The 22,502-nt window shown below is 42.5% G+C and overlaps 1 protein-coding gene and 1 long non-coding RNA gene across 2 annotated transcripts in view; one reads left to right on the top strand and one right to left on the bottom strand.

Moving 5' to 3' along the window:
- Positions 1-8,161: 8,161 nt before the first annotated feature.
- Positions 8,162-9,544, bottom strand: LOC128141373 (uncharacterized). The gene is made up of 2 exons (XR_008234983.1): positions 9,155-9,544; positions 8,162-8,977 (listed from the first exon to the last, which is right to left on the bottom strand). It is a non-coding gene; the product is annotated as an uncharacterized LOC128141373 (long non-coding RNA).
- Positions 9,545-10,272: 728 nt separating this feature from the next.
- Positions 10,273-22,502, top strand: part of TM9SF2 (transmembrane 9 superfamily member 2) — a 29,471-nt gene continuing 17,241 nt past the window's right edge. Inside the window, exons 1-5 of the mRNA XM_052785706.1 lie at positions 10,273-10,439; positions 14,483-14,550; positions 15,986-16,079; positions 16,805-16,932; positions 21,354-21,483. Of these exons, the coding sequence (XP_052641666.1) occupies positions 10,302-10,439; positions 14,483-14,550; positions 15,986-16,079; positions 16,805-16,932; positions 21,354-21,483 (558 nt within the window). The 5' untranslated portion in view covers positions 10,273-10,301. The remainder of the gene's footprint in view (positions 10,440-14,482; positions 14,551-15,985; positions 16,080-16,804; positions 16,933-21,353; positions 21,484-22,502) is intronic.

Below are 22,502 nucleotides of genomic sequence, written 5' to 3'. Positions count from 1 at the left end.
CACATAACTTGCTGCAATCCAAACATGTCACCCAACTCAGACCAATGAATGCATGGCTTGCATATTCAGCTGCATGTATTCTCCATTCAGCCAGCTCACACAAATATAATTATGCCCTTTATGAAGCCTTTCCCACTGCACCAGAGGTGCCGACGTACTAGCAGACTCAGCTGTTGATTGTAATTGCTTCCAGATTCACCATTCTTGGCAGATCAAGCCACCACAGATTGCTCTTTTTTTTTTTTTTTTTTTTTGGCTTGCAAAACTCCTGGAGCATACAATGTGCTCCAAACACAAATACACCATGAAGAGGCTCTACGGTCCATGCGAATCCATAGACTGCACCGTCATATGCGTTCCCAACCTGCCAGACTACCACCCTGCACTCACTCATCTGTATGAAGGAGGAACAGTACAGAAACTCATCCATGCTGAAACAGCGTTGTCCAACATCCACATAAAATGTACCAGCCAGTGCACCCAGTGTGAGCGTCTGTGAATACAGCCGCAGCACCGTGTAATGTCAGAATAGTAATCACCCTTTCCACACTTAAATTTTCTATTATTTTAATTCAGGACTACAGGTGTTCTGCATATTACAAAGTCATACTATTTAGGAGACCCCCTAAACTGGGAAAAAAAAAAAAAAAAGAAGTTGACTTGCAAAAATCTTGCCCCTGGCAGATTTTGGATTGTGTTACCTTTCCATTTTCTCAGCGGCACTGCACTGTATTCCTGCCCATCCAAATCCAAGAATGGTAAACAAACACCTGTATCTGAGCCATGCAAAGTAACCTTTGCAGACCTACCTGCCACGTAGGAGTGTTTATAGATGATTTTCATTATAAGTATACTGAGATTTGCCTTGTTAGCAAACTCACACATCAGGTGAGATTCTTTTCACTACAGCCTCTATTTTCTGCTCCTGCCTGTCTGCACAGTGATCACGTATAGCATGGCAAGTGATCCTCCCAGGGAATGTACTGTAATTTCCAGAGAGGAAAGGTCACTGAGAGAGCCATCATCTTTTCACCAGAACTTCCCAAGCATTTCTGTCTCTCTCCAATGTAAATAACATGCATGGATTTTTTCCCATCTGATCAGCCTTTCTCCCACCAATCATAAATTGAACAGGCAATTTTGTGTTTATCTGTAATCTACATAATCTTATTAACTTTGGTGAGATATGAAAGACATAAATCAGAATGTAATTTGAAATTTCCAGCATTCCTCTAGTTTACAATGAATTTATAACACAGAATAACAGACATAATAATTCTCCTAGCTGATGTTTTCCACCAACTTTCGACATCCTAATCCCATTGATTGTTAATTTAATTAAGTTTTAGACTAACCTGTTTAGGTTAATTTAATTAAGTTTTAGACTAATCCTGTTACTGAATGGGACATACTGACAACAATTTTTAAAGTATGTGAAGTAATGCTTTAAAAAAGATCTCAGCGGAGATCTATATAAAAATCAACAGAAGGACCCCCCCTGTTCCTGGTCCACTCCTTCCCCTGAATTGTCCAAGCACTCCTAACAAGTCACTTTGCAAAGGGCAACGGGGGCACCTAAGAAAGAAGGTTAATTGCAAATGAGGGCAAATAACGTTATTAAACCAGTTTGTGGGTGGGAGCTAGCAAAACGACCTCTTGTAGTCTACCCATTAGAAAAATGCGCCTCTTGATTTTTTTAATCATTCAAATTTGGGTACTTAAGAGACCCCACCCTCTAGAATATAAAAGGGAACTTCATTATGGGAGGAGTTGCAGGGGGTTTCCTTGATTTTCCCCCTCATTTGAGAAAACAAAGAGCTTCAGGCAAAGGATCTTAATATTTTTGTCAGCATAGGGCAGGTTTGTATTTACTGATCTGGCAAATCAGGTTCTATTTACAGTCACGCACCATTGCTATGAAGACAAAGGCATTAGCGTGAAACTACAACACTAGATATGCAACAGTGTGTTGGCTTTTGATTTCTGACTTTTTTTTGTTATTCTCAGAGGAAAAAAAAGTTACCCCATTTTGTGCCACCTTCCCTCTCCACACCTCTTTCTTCCTCTTCTGTCTTCCACACGCTTGCCTGATCCCTTGCCTCCTTTTTACCCCACTTTACAGTAGTTTAATGAAGACCACACGTCTCTAGTTTGCCAATGAGAGTGTCATATGGGACAGAGCGAGAAGGTTTCCTTGTATTTCCCGCCTGCCAGCCACCTTTTACACCACCATTTTGACTGTCAGGTCATCTTCCTCGGTGGCCACGCTGGCCTGTCCCCATTCTAGCTGCGAGCCTCCTGCATCAGGGTCGTTTTTCATCGCATCTCCGGTGCCTCTTTGAGGAGCTGACAGTTCTCCCGGGCTCCCTTTCCCATTAAAATTCCTTTCCACAAGACTGCATTTACCAATTCTTCGGGCGGAGTGAAGTCTTCTGGTTTAAGTTCATTAGTCCATCGCTTTCGCTCCCTCCTCTCCTGAAACTCAAGAGCTCTGCTGATTTCTGATCTTTTCCACCCAGCAGCAGCCTCTCAACTAGTTTTCCCATGTTAACCAGCAGCAAACCACAAGCCACCAGGTACAGCTGCGTACGCCTCACGTCACCGAAACAAGAAGCTGCTCTTTCTCCCCAAAACTTCAGGGACAGGCTACACGGTGCAGTCGCCTGCCAAACACGTATCTAGGACAGAGTTTCTGCTGCTGTGGGAGGTATCCTACAGGAGGCATAGGCATCACCTCCCAATGTCCCCTGCTGCACGCAGGGACCTGGTTCAAGGTATCAGCTCGCCACGGCTGAAGCAGGATGCTTGCAGCTCTGCAATCAGCCTCCTAGTCTCCACGCAAGCAATTCCCCTAGGAGCCGGGAACCAGCTCAAATTCTTTGGCTCTGTGCTGTCCCCCACTCCCTGTTAGCCTGAGGATGTAACTGGCTGGAAAGAGATGGGTCTGTGAACTTCAGAACTGCGTCAGCATCCCTGTCCTTGTATCAATGGGCTTCTTTCCCCAGTAACAGGCAGTCAGAGGTTCAGATTACTGATTTTGCACGGTTCTCATCCTGGATGCTGAATTTCTCTGAAGTCAAGTGTCATCAGGCACCCAGCAACACTGGAAGTCACAAGCAGGTCATGTTAAGAAAAGGCAACAAAGAAAAAAAAACCAAAACAACCCCACAAAATCAAGGCATATAAATCTGAAATGCAGACTTCAGAAAAACAGGAAAAAAGGATTTTTTGCCTGGACTTCTCCCAGAAACAGCCACTATAATACTCCGTTAGGCTAAAGATCAAGAAAATTATCTTTTAGTTTTACCCACATCATCTTACGTAGTATTTTAAACATAATGTTATTCACCATAATTTTTCACTTCTAATTGTAAAGTTCTTTTACTTCTTAGTGTAAAGCGTAAAAGAGCTAAGTAAAGCTCTTTTCAGTGTCAAATTCCCTCAGAATTAGAGGGCTGGGTGCACTGAATTAGCATTGCATTTAACACACATCCTGCTCCTCACCGCTCTCTGTCCTGCTTTTCCTTTTCTCCAGCCATTTATTACCATCTTTCCTTTCCCCACTTTATCTTTCAGGCTGTCAAGGAGAGAGCAGAGTCCGACTCCCGCAATGAAATGCTTCACCTGCAGAGCCTGCTGAGAGCAAAATTGATAAAGGACAGCACCAGCCCAGGCAATTTCACTCACAGCGGGCACTTGCAGGTGAAGCACTACCATAAAATGGAGCAAGGTTACTCACCCGCCGCCTCCCCGCACAAGTCACCAGCTGATAGCTGCTTCCTTCGCGATCTTTTCACCCATCTCCTGCCAGGCACCGCTTGCTCTGACCCCTGCGCAAGAGGCAGGAATCGGCCGCGTAGACCAGCGTTTGCTAGCAGGGGGATGAGCCCTGGTAAGTGCTCCAAGCGTCGGATGCTCAGCTGAAGCGTGGTCCGCTGGACGCCTTCCTCGGGCCACCTTTCCCACCGGTGACATCCCGGGGAGGATGACCGCGGTCCCACCTGCCTCACCGGGTACAAGAGTCCCATAGGGCTGTGCCCACTGCAATGGCCTGCCAGGACAAGGGCGACTTGTAGCTGTTTCTGTAGCAACTGAAAAGGGTACCAGCCCGACGCTTGGCGTAATTTAGGAAAACCTATACATCATTTTAGCTGGTGGCTCCTGTGGATCTGTTTCAGCACAAGTTAGGTCCCAAGGGGTAGGGACACTATAACTCCAGCATCGCTTTGCCCCATTCCCGCTTTCTCTGCTATTTGAAAATCCTGTGTATTAGAGGACACCTTTTCACCAGCTCGGGATTTTTTTATTTTGATAGAAATATTCCTCAGATCTTGATTGACACCGGGCCTGAGATTTTTCCCTCAGACAGGTTAGCATAAGGACTAGTCATGAGAGAAGTGTGGTGATGCAGGGTAGGGAAACTGGGCTCTGCCATCTACCCCTTTCTTCAATACTGGGAGTAGGGGATGAAACTTAAAAGCTCCAGATTTGAAACAAATAAAGAGATTTTTCTTATGTAATTCATAATTTATTTGTCAAGCAAAGATACACTATGTCATAACTGAGACCAAAAATATTTTGAAATCTAAAAAGGCTTAAGCCTTTAAGGGGAACAGTCATGGTTGCAATTAGATCACACTGATAAAGCAGGATAAAAAGTTACGACAGATAACGTATCTCATACTTCAGGGCATAAAATTCCAGGAACTGAAGAGATTATTAAGAAACTCCCTTTCTAAACAGTGCTTCTTATGGAGCACTCTACAGTCCTTGTTAGAGACTTGAATACCAGGCAGTGCCAGACATCTGGTAGACCAGTTCCTGCAGTATCGGTGGGGGGAAATCGTTATGACAAATACTGTTTCTATGAGCCAAAAAATACCCATCATAGTATTTACAAAATTCAAGGACTGAGATTAAGACCTAAGAAGCACAGTGCAAACTTAAAGTACATGAACGCTCAGCTCCTAATTTGGCACACAATTCCCAATTGAAATTAGTGGAAAAGTGGGAGTCTCAAAAGGATTTAACTGCTGTAATACCTTCATAGTTCTTGTCTAGATTTCCAGCAGCTGCATCCCAAATCAGCTCTGCAGCCTTTACCACGTTGTTCCAGAAGGCTTCCCATAATCATAAACGTGATTTGCTTTACAACAGTGCAAAATTCACCACCAGGAACTGGACTTGGGTAAATATCTTTGTCAATGAATGTGGCTGATTGCATGTGTTAATACGTCATGCCACAGGATACAGGGTGAGGACAGAATACTTGAGAAATGTGACCACAGATTAAATGCTAATAATCAGATGGTATCTGTGTGTGTGTGTGTGTGTTCCCACAAAGACTAGAATCATTTTGCTATAATTATTACAAAAAATGTTTCTTTTTTTTTTCCCCCAAAATCTAGTTTAACTCTTGTCAAAGATCCTGAACAGTCTCTTCTTGAAGGAAAAAAAAAAATAGAGATTCTTCTTTTCCCAGTTGATAGAAAACAGTGATCACCAAGAGTGATATTTAAGCTTGGAAACTTGGGTAAGCTTGGTTATTTAAGCTTACAGTGAAACTATTAATTACTGACCACACTCACTGCTGAACAGGTAACCAACTCAACTGATTTGGGGCTCATAGAGCTATAAAAAGCAAGCATTCCCCTTTGTTTTATCCACAAACATATTCCTGTATAAAGGTTTGTTTTTCCCAATCCCTATAATTGCTACTAATGTGAACAGCAATTATATTCTCACACACTGAGACCTGAACAAACTAATTGGTGCAGCCTGAACCAGACCCGCTCCAAACATGGGAGATGTGGGCCAGGCAGGCAGCAATCTTCCCACACTTTCTTTTGTGCTGGTTTAAAATTCACCAGAGACCTCAGAGAAACCTTACCTATAGCAACTGCTGAAGAGAGTTGTAAATGCAGCTGCTCCCGAGGCTGTTAGTGCTCAGGCTGCACTAGCTGACATGCCACGTGTGCCCCCTCTCCCTCCTGGAGGAGTCTGGTTTGTGTTTTCTGCAAAGCATCGCAGCATCCCTCCTGGCACACTCATTTCTCTCAAGGCTCTGCCCCATTGCCTAGGCAAAGGAGTCAGCCAAGCTGAATTTAGCCTTAAATATACAGTGATGGCTGTATACTTGTCTCGGCGTTTTCTTTTTAGATGTAATTCAGTAGTGTTTTTTTACCTGACAGAGCTCTTCTTCACCTATTTTATTCAGTCAGTCCCTTCTCTTTTTAATTTGACGAGTCAGGTATCAGACTGATTGCACATTTGTAGCACCATATGAAATAGCGGGAAAAAGGACATAGGCCTCTATAGTATACCAAAAGCCTGAAAGGATTTGTGTTAAGTATTAATTTGAAGCTGGTCATAAAAAGTCACAGGAGGTACTGGATCTAATGCCTGAACATAGATTGAAAAAAAAAACAAAAAAAAGCCGCAAAACCAAACAGACTTGCAAGTCGTAACACCAAACAAAGACAGCAATGGCACAACCAGATGAGTTTCTGCACGCTGTGTGACTAGTCTGAATGCTGCACTGTTTACTTAGGTAGTGAACTGGCTGCTGTTCAAGAGGATATGCTTTTCCTGGAACGCTGCGGCTCTACTTTGACCCAAAGGAGAAGCACAGCTTACACCTCACCAAGCCCCACAGAGTATTCACAGATTGCAGCACGGCTGCTGCAATGGTCCTGAGCTGCAGGAGGTCAACACCTACCCACCAGAGAGGACTGTGCCTTGGGAAAGAGGGAAGGAAATCAGCAGGATCTCTGCCCCAGTGCCTCACGGACAGTGCTGCCGTTCATCGGTGTGTGCTGGGGGGTGCTCATGCCGTGCCTCCACTCCCACAGGTAACGTGGTCAATGACACGTTGCTACTGCCAAGGAAGCTTTGGATCCACAAAAGGACTAGGGCACTTGATGCGCTCAACTTCCACTTCAGGCACAGAGCCATAGCCTTCCTGTAACCCTGCTCTGCTGTCATCCCAGTGAGGAGGCACGCAGCCCCCTCTGTTTTCAGGCTCAAAGCTCCCTAAAGGTTGTCTTCCGATCACTCGCAGAAGCACCTTATGCTTAGCAGGACTGCATTGCTCAAATCTCCAAAGGCCAAAGTAGCATCAGTCTTCAGAAACCATAATGTACCTGTTTCATCTGCAAGAAGTTCTCAGACATGCTTGATATACCTACTGGGGGGGAAATTGTTACCAGTGATCGTTGTTAGTACAGCCATCTGGGACTTTAATTCAGCTTCCACCTCCACCCTATGAGGTCCTCACCTGTATTTCTCACTACCTAGAAAAATGACCAAACTACCAGTCTAGGGGCTACTTAGCAGGGGATTTCCCCCAAATACAAAATTTGTCATTAAGTTACTAGTGCCAGTTGTCTCAGGAGAGAAAAAGAACACGCTCATTCACAAACCTCTGTATTTTAGTTGTTAGGGGAACTCATCAGCAAGAAGGGAGATTTGGGTTCCAGGCTGCAAACATATAGTTTATATTAAACATTTTTAAAAAAATAATGTGGAAATGACTAATAGCAGTAAAGTGGATGTTAGCTGTATCCAATTAGCACCCTAAACATTATGCAACAGAGTATTATTCTGCTCTTCTGGTACTACAATCACACCCACTGAACTGTAAGCTGTGGCTACAAAGCCTGTAGGGGGGGGAATCTTAACTGTGTGCTTGCACCCTCCACAGCAAGAAGTATTTATTTCACAGCAAGTGGAACAGCCTCACAGCTTGGCTGCTAAAGCGCTATAGCGAGAAAAGCGGGTTTCAGTGCCCTCAGGAATATGCTGGGAGAAGGCACTAGCCACTGAGGTGTAGGATACAAGGGGCTTCTAAGAGTTTGTTTCTGAAATGAAGAACTAAATTATGAGAGCTGTGAATCCCCCAAAGAAGGAGGCACCCCTCACAACCCAGACTTAAGCAGCAAAAGGTGAGAACCACCACAATAATAGCAAAAGTTATTCACAACGGTTTCTGATGAACAAAAAGAGCGGTAACATTTTTCAAGGAGCGACACTTATTTTCCCAGCAGTTTCTGACCACTCTATATTCTTAGCTTTATATTTTCTTACCACAAGAATTTCTGAGGAAAAACCCCAGGCTGTTCTTTTGCTTTAGCTTCTGTTGGTTCATTAATCTCTGAAACAGTAATTTTTCCTGTGTTTTATTTCACAGTCTTGCATAACCTTGGAATTTCTCATGATAAAACCTGCGATACTTGTTCTTCTGCTACTAAAACCACACCCCCTGAATTGTAACCTATGGCTGTAAAACCCAGAGGGAGGGATTCTAAGATGAGAAATTATCAAGCAAATTCCCACTGAAGTTCTCTTTAAATTAGAGAAGATGGGTTTTGCCCAGGCTGAAATTGGATCTCAAGGACCATGGCCATTCCTGGGACTATAACCCATGGTTATGGCTGCTCCAAAAGCGTTGCAATATTGAATTAATAACACAGCCTGCAGACTGTTTTTCTACATCACCTCTGCAGAGCAGAGAGGAGGGAGCATCATAGCATATGGCATCACATCCACTGCAATGCTGTTTGGACCAACTGGCAGTGCACCCCTTAAAATCGCACCGAGTCAGCAGGTTTTGTAGTCACAAAGGCAGAGCAAGGCGAGGGATTTAAACAGATCACAGAGGACACCGCAACTCCTACTCATCGCACAGCTTTTGGAACGTTCTCAAGGAAGATGAGGATTAAATGGGCAAAGGCTTTTAAATATTCTCTCATGTGAAGGAATAGAATTAGGCCCACAAAAGTAATTTGCTTGGCATATTAACCTGGGAAATGGGAGATACGTCTGAACTCCCTTGTGGCAGAAGAGAAACTGAACTTGGGTCATTTACAACCTGATTACCCTAACCATGAGTAATTTTAAATAAAAAGAGGGAACTGGGATTTCTTCTCCAGCTGCGCTTGTCACAGGGCTTGATCTTGTAATTGTGCTCTTAGGATATCTACAGGATGAGACAAGTAGGAATTAGACCTAGGAATGAGAATGGTAGATGAACAACTTTAAATATAGAGAGAGTTCAAAAATATCTGATGTATATAAATTAACACATCTTTATCTAAAATTAAGAATGGCTTATGTCACGTAGAAAAGGTATAAAAATACATTAAAATAACCTTACCTAAGGACTACATTACGTGGCCTAGGCGCTCAGGGGCTCAACCCTGTATCTGGTCAGACGCTGTGTGAATGAACGCACCTGGAGCTCCACGCTGCCACAGACGGGCCGGCTGCTGTAGCTGGGTATCTCCTTTATTGCTTCCTCAGGCCCCGGTACATCATCGCCTTGCGGGATACAGACGGGACATCCCTTCGGACAGCCCCGCTCATTCCGCGCTGAGTTTACTAGCGATACCTTAGCTGCCTGAAGACCTCGGGTATAGGTAGGATTGGGTGAGCAACAGGTCTATCCCCTGAGCCCTGTAATAAATAAAGGAAATCAAAAGCGTTGTGAGAATCAAGGGAATTAGTGGAGACGCTGCAACGTTTAGAAATACGGGTTTTCATTAGAGGCTGTAGTTTGGACTTTCTGGAGCTGCACAGACCCGAACCGATGGAAAATCCTAGGAAGCAGGGAAAGGTTAAAACGAGAATCTGAGCAACGTCCTCTGCTATGTTATCGAACCAACAGACTTTTTAGGGGTTGGGTTTTTTTTGGTGGGGATTTTTTTTTTCGGCAGCTCGTGCCACATGACGGCAGCCATCAGCGACACGGCGGGAACGCGGATCCGGGTTGTTCTGTAACGGATGCCCACCACGGCCCGCATCTGTCTGTCTGTCTGTCTGTCTGGTGTCCCGTCCCCCCCCCCCGGCTCCACTCAGCCGGCGGTAAGTCTCGCCCCAGGTTCAGTTTGATAAACCGCGAGAGCTGCCCAGAGCGAAACCTTTGAGAATTTTTTAAAAAAAAAATGTTTTTAAAAGAGCAAGGCCCGCTGAAGGGCCGCGAAGCCACCGCGGCCTGACTGGGAGCGGGGCCTGACCGGGAGCGGAGCCTGACCGGGAGCGGGGCCAGGCCTGACTGGCATCCCCCCCCACCCCACCCCCAGGCCGGGGGGGAGTGGGGGGTCCCACACGGCCGCGGAGGCACCCGTGGCCGTTCCACGGCGGCGGGTTGCCCGCCGCTCACCGGCGGAGGGCGCCGCGCTGCCATGGCAACCGGGGTAGGCGGGGCGCCCAGCCCGGAAGCGAACTGCGCCGGGAACCTCCCCCCCACCCCCCCCCCCCCCCCGGCCTCCTCCTCCTCCTCTTCCTCCGCCCGCCGGCCCGCCATGGCTCTGCGGCGGCTCCTCATCGCCGCGGCGCTGGCGGCGGCCGCCGCTCCCCCTCACCCCGCCGCCGGCTTCTACCTGCCGGGCCTGGCGCCCGTCAACTTCTGTGAGGCTGGGAAGGAGAAGGCGGAGTGCAGGGTGAGGGCACGGCGGCGGGGCGGGGGGGGGGGGGGGGGGGACGGGACGAGGCCTCGGCGCCGCCCGCGCCCCTGAGGGCCCGGGTTGCTGCGCGGCCTGGCTTTTAGTCTTCTGCTGTGGGGTTTGCCTGTGGCTGGGTTTCACTTTGGGGGGGGGGGGCGGGGAGCTTGGTTTGGTTGGGTTTTTTTCTTTTTTTTCCTCTTTTTTGCGGGATCGGCAGCGGTAGGGTGTCCGCCGTGCCCGGCGCGGGAAGAGAGAGCGAGCGGGAGCTGTCGGTACGGTCACGGTGCTCAGGTGGGAAGCCCCGGCCGCCTCATCTCTCGGGGCCCCTTTTACGGACTTGGTGGAAAGCTGCAGAAAGCACGAATGGCAGTGACAGGTCGTGGCGGGGGTGTGCGTGGCTCTCGGGAGGAGCGAGCAGCTGATGGCTGCCGGCAGGTACAAAATCAAGGCGAGCGTGAGGTGACGCTTTCCTCGCTGGGGCTGCCTGGCTGCAAGAATCTGAAGCGTAGGGGCCTCCAGGCCCGAGAGTCTCAAGCGAAGCTTAAACTCATTTTTATGTCTACGTAAGTGACGGGCAAAGTTCGCGTAGCCAAATTACTTGTAAGGATGTTGGCTGGTAGGGGGTCGGTACTTAAAATAGTCTTTGCTCCTTTGGGTGAGCTTTAGGAGTTGTTTCTTGCTGCTGTGGTGGAAGTTACACCAGATCGTGCTTTAAGACTTGAACGAGAAAGCTCAAGACCAATTGCTTTTATGATCCGTTGTCTTACTGCTGTTGAAAGTGGCTATCTCACGCTTTCTGGTCTCTCAGTCTAATCTGTTATTACATAAAACACTGGTCCATGATTCTTCAGAATACGAACCTATTTAAACTGTATGCTTTTGGTAAATACTTTGCACTGACTTTATCCGTTTGCTGTCATGAATCAGTAGAGCAGGTAGTAAGCCAAATGTGTAATGAAGGCGTAGTTGCTATAAATGTCCCTTCGCTTCTTTCGGTGTATTGTTCTGTTCAGACCAGCCAAATCTTGCACCTAACACATAGCTGTGGATTTTTTCACTCTTGTTTCAGTGCTGCTTCTGTGGTAGTAGTAAAACAGAATGTGGACATTCTTTTGTAGGAACATAGAAATGGTGTTCGGAAGTGACCTCAGGAGGTCACATAGTCCAACCTCATGCTTGTAGCACAACTGTTGCCAACACTAGATCAGCTCAGCTCTACTTTTGTTTAAGCAAGCCTTGAAAACGTCCAAGCATAGAGCATCCGTCACCTCCCTGGGCGGCCTGTTACAGTGCTACACCACCCTCTTAAGGAATTTTTCTTCTTCAGATACCGGCTAAGACTTTCAGGCTGCAGTTTGTAGTTTTTCACAGCATCCCCGAAAAACATGGCTATGTTTAAATTATTCCTGTTTTAAGCTAGGGTTGTGGCAGAAATTTTTTTTTTCTTTTTCTTTTTTTTGAGTCAAGTAAACCAGGTTGCCTACTATCTTTTGTAACCAACCTGAGATGCTCGTGGGGTGATCTTTTTCGGATGTCTCTGTATTTTTTTTTTCCTCATATAACGTGTACAAAATGTTTGTCATCTTAGCCTGAGAATTTATCATTTTGTAATTGTGAAGTGAGGTGCTTAGGTAATGTAAATCTGCCACCAGTGGCTAGCTGAACATTTCAGGATAACCCCAACAGGTGTATTACTGCAAAAATCTCTTTCTGAAATTAGCCACCTCTCTCATTCCTCTACCTCTTGCCAGCCAATTTACGTAGTAATTGAGACACAGGCATATGGAGAGGTCTAAATTACTCTTCACATCTAATTCTCTCCATGTAGTCTGCAACCGTATGTAGTCTTGTCGTTGGTGAGGAGAGACAATATGTGATCAGATGATTGGTATATCCTAATATTTATGTGAGTGGGTAAAACTAAGCTTCCCTGGACAACCTTAATTTTTCACGTGTCCTCTGGAGTTCTTACAACTGTCACCGTTGATTATGATGTCAGTAATAATATTGAATTTTCCTCTGCTTTGAGGATTTAGATCCACAGACCAGATCTCTAAATGCTCCTGTTTGTCTGTTATAATCTTTGTGGATCTCCTGTCCTCTATTGGTGAGATGAGATGGGATGCGATGTTGTTAGTGGGGCATGTAGCTAGCAGCACAAGGATGATGAGAGTCCTGACTTTCCCCCTTCCTCCAAGCTGTCTGCTAATCTGCTTGGGCAAACTCAGTTTGGCTACTTCTCCTGTTTCTGGTTGGAATATCATCGGAAATGGAATGTGATCTGTGCAAACTTAAATAGTAACTCTTGCCTGAACATTAGGAATCCTTACTCGGATTAAAAAAATACTGATGGCTCCAAAGGGGGGACTTGCTGTTGTATGGGAAACTGTTTATCAGAGTTGCTGATCTGCAGTAATGCATATACTTCTTATGGAAAATTGGACCATTCCGGTAAATCTCCTCTGCCAATGAAAAACAGCTAATCTTAGGCCGTGGTTCTGTGACCAGCTGAGGCAGTCTAATTCCTTGCTGCTGGAAGCAAGAGATTTCATTCCTGGCTTCCTCTGGGCAACGTGTTCCTGTCCTCTGCGTTCTCCCAGCTATGTTACTTGTTAAATCCTTTTTTGATCTTATTAACATGGCAGGAAACTATCCAACTTTTTGCCAGGCTATTTTTTTTGCTGTGTTAATGAGTTGAAGTGGCTTACAGAATTATGACAAGCGTGCACTACCCACAGGTAAGCAGCAGGTCTGCATGGCTTCAGGCAGAGGAAAGAGGAGCAGTAACGTGTGTCCTCACTTAGTGAGTCGGCCTAGCAGCTCGCAGCTGCCTGCCTCGCACGGAACTGCATCCTTACTTGCACGTGGACAGCTACAGTATATCAGTAAAACACAGTACCTGACTGAAGTATCTGAGCTACAGATAAAAGTGAACAATTCCATCTTCCCCCCCCCCCCCCGTCCCCCCTCCAGAATTTCTTGGTTTGGCTAAACTTGACTGAATTTTCATAGGGAGGAAAAGCTCTCCTCTTCATTCATGGTGAGAAAATAGATAGCTTGCTGTTGAAAGAGGGAGGTCTTGTTCCTGAAAGTACTCACCTTCCTTTTGCTGCCTCCAGCCCTTGGCTGATTGCACAGTAAGACAGTTCAACTTGCAATGCTGCTAAAAACTGCTCTTTAAAAATTTTGGGGGGTAAGTCTTTTGCTGTTTCGGCCAGTTGAATTGGTTTACTGTGCAAGCAGATAACTGCCAAAACCAGCGTAAGGTAAACAGTTGAAATGTATTGGGACTGCGGGACTAGAAAAAGGGAAGGGATTTTGAGACTAAGAGGGAAGAGCGAGAAACCTCTCCCTAACAGCAGGCTACCCCGTCTGTAATTAATGTGTATAGACCAAACTAGTCTGAAACCACAGCAGACTGAATTTCAGGTTCTTGCTCAAGAGTTGCTAGAGTTATTGATAAACTTTTATATGAAGGTAAATGTGGATATCCTTGCCTTCTCTTTGGAAAGTGCTTCTGTTCAAACTTAAAATAGTGTATCAGTCTGGATACATTGTTTAAGTCCTCATAGTTCAGTTGTCAGTTGCTACCTAGATAAAATTGTGGAGCAGCTTAATTATAGGGAGAAGTACTGATCTCATCTGTACTTTTATTCATGTTCTTTTAAGACTTCTATTACACAAAAGTTGTGATGACTAATATGGCTCTAATTTGGTACATTAAACTAAAACACTGGCAACTGTGATAACTGTATTATTCTTGTGCATGATTTCTTGCTGTCTTGTAGTTTGAATGGTTATTTTTAGCCTTAAAGTGGTTTTGTCATGTGGTCACTGTTTTTGTGATGGTTAGATAGCGTTTTGCTTATGCTCTCAGCAGATACAGCTCATTACAGAAGAGTCTACATTTCAAGATGTATAATTACATAAATCTTACATTTTCAGCTTTCTTTACCTTACTCACACAAATCTATTTTTATGTATCTGTCAGAATTGAAGAAGTGCTTTAATATAACTGCTGATTATCTCCACTTTTTCAGTCTGGAATCGAGCTGTTTGTGAACAGGCTTGACTCTGTAGAGTCTGTCCTTCCCTACGAATATACTGCGTAAGTATATTAAACTTTTTATGTCATTTTAGTTGTCGGTTCTTCCAAAAAGATGAATTTAATTTATCTTAAAGTATTACCTACATCTTGCTACAGCAGTTTGCCAGTGAGGAATGTCTATTTATTTTGCTAACATAAGTTTACAAATATAGAATTTTCAATGAGCAGATGGATGCATAGATTGCTTCCTTGTTCTCAGTTGCCTTTGCTCATACTTTAGAAGTAGTGCATGCATTCCTAGGCCGTCATGTAGGTCGAATCACTGCTTTAGAGTAACTTATGGTTAAAATGTGTCTGTGTGTGCGTATATATAAAGAAATACTTACTCTTCTGCATTAGTTGACATTTTATAGATCAAAGTATTAACTGCTGTCTTTAGTAGCCTGTAGCCAGATGAGTTGAAGTGGTAATGAGGTGTGAACTTCCCATCAATTATCTTAATGAGGTGTTAAATGTTTTCTTGGTACACATCATAGGAGTGCACAAAATGTATCAGTGCCTGGTACAACTATGTAAAGTTGTTGCTTCAAAGAATATTTTGACTGTTAATATTGAAGAGGTTAAGCACTAGTTATGTCTACACTTTAATGAAGACAAATGTGATGTACTTGAAATTAGGCTGGAAAAACTTGGAGGATGTGCTATTAAATGTGTTGGTGAATAAAACTGCAGTAAACTGTTTATTTAATAGTGCTTGTTGTAAAGGAGCTGTCTGTATGTGTGTGTATGTATATTTTTGCTTTTATTATGCCCCCCCCCCCCCCCCCAAGAATCTGGCCTGCATGCTTTTCTGTCAGAGCTGTCATGAAACTCTATTAATTCTTGGCTAAAATCCCTGTACAGATAGAATCATAGAACCATAGAATGGTTTGGGTTGGAAGGGACCTTAAAGATCATCTAGTTCCAACCCCCCTGCCACGGGCAGGGACACTTTCCACTAGACCAGGTTGCTCAAAGCCCCATCCAACCTGGCCTTGAACACTGCCAGGGATGGGGCAGCCACAACCTCTCTGGGCAACCTGTTCCAGTGCCTCACCACCCTCACAGTAAAGAACCTTGCCACCCTCGCAGTAGAGAACTTCCTTACATCTAACCTAAATCCACCCTCTTTCAGTTTAAAGCCATTACCCCTTGTCCTGTCATGAATAGGAAACTTCTAATTACTTAAGGAAACTTTTATGCTACCGTGTTTAATATAAACTGAGTTCTGAAATAGCTGATGAAGAGATTTGATTGTTGGTTTTGTTTTGTTTTTTTTCAAAATGGGACTGTGATTTTCACACTTTGCTTTGCAGGTTCAAGGAAGAAACTGTTGTCTAGAAGGAAAGCTGTATAGCTTCTTGTGATGAAGGTGTTGATTTAGGAGCACTGTTTGAGGTCTAATATTTGCAGCTGAGAATATTTTATTAACTTTTGTACCTTTTCTCTAATTCAGGTTTGATTTTTGTCAAGCGGAAGGAAAGAAGCGTCCCTCTGAAAACCTTGGCCAAGTATTGTTTGGAGAGAGGATAGAACCGTCTCCTTACAGGGTTTGTTCTCTGACAAGGGGTGTTTGGTAATGCATATGTTCAGGTGAAGTGAAAGGAGATCAGAATCCTGAAGATCCTCTTCACAAGAGCTTTATCTCAAAGAGCTTCAAAATCTGAAATTCCACATAATGGAAATCTGTCAATTTAACCTAATTATAACTATGCACTTTGCATCATGAAGCTGTAGCCTGAAATGCTGTGGAGGTTGTCTTCTCTCTTTGGAACCTGCCAAAACCTGATTCTTGCTCCTCAGCTCCCCTTGTTAGAGGGAATTGAGTGCTCTCATTTCTTGGAACCAGATCTGAAAATACCGCAGGTGTAAAATGCAAGAATTGGAAATGGTGTTAGCCAGCTTGTCTTTTCTGGTGACTGAAGCTGTCGCCTTCTCTCCTACATGTAGTAGGAGAAAAAGTTATCAGTTGAATCTGCCTGGGACGGCGTTGCTGCTGTGAGGTCAAATGACTTGTCTGGTAAATCACTGCAGAAAATGTTTTTTAATCAGTAACAAGGAGCTCTTAGCGTAGGGCTCCTACAGTGAGCACAGGAGGGTTTTAGACCGCACACCCATATAAAAACCTCCTTTGGAGGGTTAATATACATAGTCTTAGTAATTTGTTAGGTGTTTTTATTATAGTATAGGCAATTGTAAATGCATAGGGGAAACTTGTCAAATACTGAAATGACACAAAGTTTGGGTTTGCTCATATGTCTTTTATTTCTCTTAGTTCACATTCAACAAGAAGGAGACATGTAAATCTGTTTGTACAAAAACATATGATACCACAAAGACAGAAGATAAACAGAAATTAGACTTTTTGAAAAAAAGTATGCTACTGAATTATCAACATCATTGGTAAGTTGATATCAAAATTCATAGATTGGTTAGTCTAGTATGTTGGTGATAATTTAATTCAGTTTATCATTTTGTATTTGCAAGTTAATACAGATTGAACGCTAGGTATTTGCACTGAATCTGTTCCCCTTCTGTTCTTGCAAAAGATGTTACATTATTTGTTGGCATCATAAGAATTTCCTTTACTTGAAGGATAAGCACCAGGTATAATGGAAACGAGTCTGTTTCCAAACACAAAGCTTTGTGTGGTTTTTGTACTGCCTCTGTGCTTACTGTAAAATCCTGCTATTTCTTTGCACCTGTAAATGTAGAAGTTAATCCTGCCCTAGCTTGGGAAGAGTCTTAGGGGACCTTCATTCTATTGCTGTGTCATCTTTGTTTTCCTCGAGAGCCTTTGCACTCCTCTACAAATGTTGTGTCTAGGAGATATGATCGACAGTTCTGAGTTTTATGCTAAGTTTGTTTCTCTTGTAGGATATGGAAGTGAAAGGTGAAAATTAATTAATGAAATCAGTTTGAGGAATGCATAAACACTTGGTCCTTTCCTATTCCCTGAGTCTCTCTGTAACCATCTGAGTTGTCTTGGAGCATGCTGGGGCTCTGTTTCTGCTTGGACATTGAGGTCCTCTTCTGATAAGCGTTAAGGGTGGGGCAAGGCTGAATGTGTATGCTGAATCTCATGCTGATTTTCAGTTAGGATGTACCATGCTCTGCACCCACATCCAAGAGCTGGGAAATGTTTATCAGCAGGCTCTGTCTTGACATTGGAAATACCCAGCCATGCTGTCGATGTTTGTATAGTGCTTTGTATGTTGGTATGCTGTGCTAACAGCAGAATTTGGGTGCAAGGGCACCCACGAAGCTTGGGCACGAAGTTGTCAGAGTTCCTGTGGCATGTCTTTGCGAGTAATACATGAGCATAATTAACCGATGTTGCCCATATGATTCCAAATAATGTGCTCCCTGCTTCATGGAAACAAATGTTTTGGTCTTCATCTAATTAGATTAAAACTTTCTGGATATATTAGTAAAAATGCAGGTGAAATGTTGAATGTTGCCACTGTCATTAAATGTTTTTCTGTAATGTCTCATTCCATTTCTTCTGTTTTGAAACAGCCACCTGTGCTGGAAACACAATAAATGCATTTTCTGCTGCTCTTGGGAACCAATATGGGATATCCCTTTTTAGGGATAAACGACGGCTCAGTGATGTAAATCTTTCTGGGATACTCTTGAAAATTAGTATAGCTGGAAGTTGATAGATTAGGTCAGAAGAGTTCACAGGCAATAGCCATATGTTCATGTAGGTAAACCAGGAAGTAATAAAAAAAACACCTGAAAGGTACAGCTTCTTTTGCAGGGATTCAAAGTGTATATGCCTAATGCCGAAATAAGTAGAGCTTCAAACATGCTGGATTTGGTTATATTCCTATTAAATACTGCATATATTTATAATATTTACACTACTTTGAATTTCACTGATGCACGTTAGTCTGGCGTAAAGCTTCAGCTTTAGAAGTTTGTGTATGTTTTGGTGTATAAATGAAAAATAGTTTCCCAAGGCTATGATTCTGTCACTCTTTGAAAGAAATTAATGTTTTTTAGGAAAGCCCAAAACTTAAGCTGACAGAAACTGAAACAGAACTGTGTAAAACTCATCACACAGAAAAGTACTTTAAACTGGTTTCCCCCCCCCCTTAGATTAAATTGTTTTACAAATATACCTAGTGTATTTAAGTATATATTTTAGCCTGTACAGCTAACTTGATAGGACTGTTCAGATTTTAGTAAGATGTAGTTCTGTTTTTCAGTGTGAAAACTTCCCTTTAAATTTAGGGTACTTCTTATATTCTTAGTTCTTCTAATAGCACTTCTGCTATTTATTTTTTTGCTAGGCCCGCTGCCCTAAAACTTTAGAACCAGTGGCATGAAGAATCCCTGTTTATGTTTGTACGGTAATGATAGTTCTCCTCAGCCACAGCTTCACAAAGTGGAAGTGGCTGGATTTTGTGATGAATGATGCATGGTCCAGGAGTATGGTACAGGGGTATGTTGTACAGGGATCAACAAGGTAGCGTAAGTGAGGATTTAATAGAGGTTTATTATCCAGCTTCAATTTATCATAAAATTCCTGGGGAACACAGATGGTGCAAAGTACTTTTAAGGTTTTAAAAGCCACTTAATAAGATTAGGAATTGACATACTCAATTGAACTCAACAGCTATACTGATATCTTGGTTGACAATGTTCATCACCAGATGTTCTTGAGAGACATATAAGGACACTGTTGTATAGCGCATTTGCCCCACATGTATAATCTCTTCAAGTCACTTTAAATTTGAAGGTTAACTGTGAAAAATGATTTGCTTCTTAAACTACCAATTTGTTCCAGCATTGCTGCTTGAAGGCAGCTTAGGATGTCTTTGCTGCAGAAGATGCAAGGGAAAGCCTTTACCCCAACCATACTCATTTGCAATAGGTTAATGCTTTACCTGGTTTTGATTAGGAAATTAAAATACTAACAAAAGCAAGAGGTATCTCTAGCATATATTGTGGAGGTAGAATTCCAAATATGGTCCAACTGTAACAGATCTGCATCTGGAATAGCTCCTAATTAGCAACTTAGTTGTACCCCATAGTAGCATGGTGAAGCGAGTGGGATTTGGTTGGTGGTGCTGCTGCTTGTGACTGTGATAGTCTTTGGAGTCTCCTAAGAACCTGGAAACTGTTTTGGGAGCACGTCTTGACCTCTTCCACTGTGTCAACATGAGCCACGAACATTGCTACTTATTTCTGCCTGGTAGCTAATGGTAGAGATGATGCAGATCTCTATGTTGTGTGAACAAAGGCAGCACGTACCGCTCTTTTTTTACCCCCATCTGTTGATGTGCCTTAAAAAATAGTGCTACTTTAAGAGGCTGTTACAATATGCAACAGATTAAATAATGCTTTGTTTTTGTTGTCCGAAGTCATAATTGCTGTGTTTAATTAGGTATTTAAAAGTACCTAATGAAGTATTATCAGGTATCTGTTAACATTAATAGCCTAGAGGTTTAATGATGAGACATTTAATTGTAAAAGATATTCAGTATCTTGATAAGTTTTACAAAAAATGTGTGGTGTTAACTTCCAGTGGGATGCCCTTTTTTTTTGGTCTAGTGATGCACAAAAAGTGGCAGTTGTCTCATGTCTTCATATGTGAAGTTTATTAAACAGACCTTTAAAAACATACCTTGAAGCAATTAGTGTTGCCCTAAGGGCAGATACTGAATTTTAAGTCTTCTTTGAATGACTTTCTTTTGGGATGTATCTTTCAGCTAGTTAAAACAGTTCATAACATAAACAAACAGGTTGGTTTTTTTTTTTTTTTTAGTAGTTCCTTTTACAAAGGGACAGGTCACCATGTTTGCTATCTTTCTCTATGTTTAAAAGTATGTTTTTGGTTTTGACATTTGTACTGTTTGTAGCATGTTGGATACTGTTTTTATCTTACTGTCTTATAGTTTTCTGCAACTCCTTATGGGGGTGTGGGGTTCCTCCACAAATTTTTCATTGAAACTGAACTATAAACCTACTGAGCTCAGGACTTTTAGGTAATATGAATATAAGTCTTGTGAGGCAATAATATAAAAGCAGCAGGTAGACAATGGAGGGAGGTTTGAAAGTGATTAATTTCCCAAACGTGTGGTGGCTTACAACTTTTTGCTCATGTAAACCATCTAGTTAAAATATTCCATACTCTCGGGGAACTACAACTGAGGTTAATGGTCAGGAATTCACTTAAATAGCAAAACAAAAAAAAAAATTAAACTCGCACTTTAGGTTTAATGCAAAATAAAAGGTTAAAGAGTGCCATGAAAAATGTATTTTGCAATGGAAGAGCAATGAGGAAGCTGGAGAATTAATAATACGTGTGTGTAGGCAAATTTTCTTATTTTGTGTTTTGTCTTAAACTTGAAATTATCAAGTTCATTTTAGCTGGTTTAGTGGATGATTTTGGCGATTTTTAAAGACAAAATAATGAAATGTTAAATTGTTATGACTTTGGAGTGGGAGAGTTTTATGTATTGGGCTATATTTGTAAGGGGACTTCAGAAACCAGTCCATGAATAGAATGTTTCGGTGGTCACAGAGTAAGTCTCCTATTTCCAAGCCACCTTCTGAAGAAATAGATTGATTTTAAAATATTTTTTTTTCTAAAAAAGATAAAGTTTCAGTTGAAAAGCTACATGCTTATATCTCATTTGGAAATTGGATTGGCAGTCAGTGCAGTTGCATGGGTTAAGATCTGAAAGAAGTATTATTCTTGTAGTTAATCTTCCAATAATGAATGTAGCAAAGTTAGATTAATATTAACCTGGTTTGTTTCCATTACACTGTGTATTCTGAAAGTTGGTGAAATGTCACTATGCCATTCACAGGATTGTGGACAACATGCCTGTGACCTGGTGTTATGATGTTGAAGATGGCCAGAGGTTCTGCAATCCTGGTTTTCCTATTGGCTGTTATATTACAGAAGATGGACGTCCAAAAGATGCCTGTGTTATTAATGTATGTTTATGCAATTATTTTTTTTAATATATCCTTTTTACTAATTTAAAGACTGGCATTTCTCCTCTGTCATGTTTCTGTGATGAGTTCTCACTATCTTAAGAACCCTTGTTGCCTAAAACTAGGTAAGTGTTTTGATATCTCTGCAAGTACCACAGTTTGTAAGCCTCATCTAAGCCTAAGAACTTTGTCTCTTCTGTTGCCTAATAGAGAAGGGCTCTAAAAAATAGGAGAGATGAACGTGCATAGCATTTAGTACATGTCAAGGGTGAAGGAGAAGAAAAACATGTCATCCTTTATTGCCCAAGAAGCTTACACGTTTGAAGGCTTGGACTTCACGTTTTTGTGTGATAGAAGTCTTTTCATGGAAGCAGGTTTGCATAGGCATGTTTGTACCTCTGCATGGAAATTAATACTTCTTGAAGGATTGCTTCCCCTAAAACTGTGTGGCCTAATGGAAAAAGGCAGAATATAAGATTTCTGAGTGAACAAAGCTTCTCCTTTGAGAGAGAGATCTATTGGATTAACTGGTGGAGGTCCAGGTAAATGCACTGTGAGCATTATGGAGATGATAAGGGAAGAGAAAGTCCAGGATGTCTTTAGATTTACTGCAGACCTCTTCCATGGAGAGATTACTGAGAACCTGGAATAGGGTTTTGGTTTTATCAAAATGGTTGGTTTTACTTAATGGATTTTACCAAAGATGACAGTTTCTGCTGTTTCTAATTTTGTTTCCTTGCCTTCATAATGAATTGGTTTCAGAGGCTCCATATGAATGGATGCATTTATGATCAAATACGTAATCCGGCAATATTCTTCTAATCTTGTTTAAATACTTGTTTTTAATAAAAGGAAACTAACCTTTGAAGGAGTAACTGAAGGACTGTGGAAGAACACTTTGTTTATATAACTATTTTTATAATTAGGGTGCTTTGTAGAAAGGGGTGGGGATAGAACCCTGAAGAAGTACTAATTGAACTTCAAGTAGACATAATGCTTGTGATTTAACAACCGCTTTA

Source organism: Harpia harpyja, chromosome 4 (genome assembly GCF_026419915.1).
Source record: "Harpia harpyja isolate bHarHar1 chromosome 4, bHarHar1 primary haplotype, whole genome shotgun sequence".
Lineage (NCBI taxonomy): Eukaryota > Metazoa > Chordata > Aves > Accipitriformes > Accipitridae > Harpia > Harpia harpyja.
Note: the sequence above shows the minus strand (reverse complement) of the source record. Positions and strands in the feature narration are given on the sequence as shown.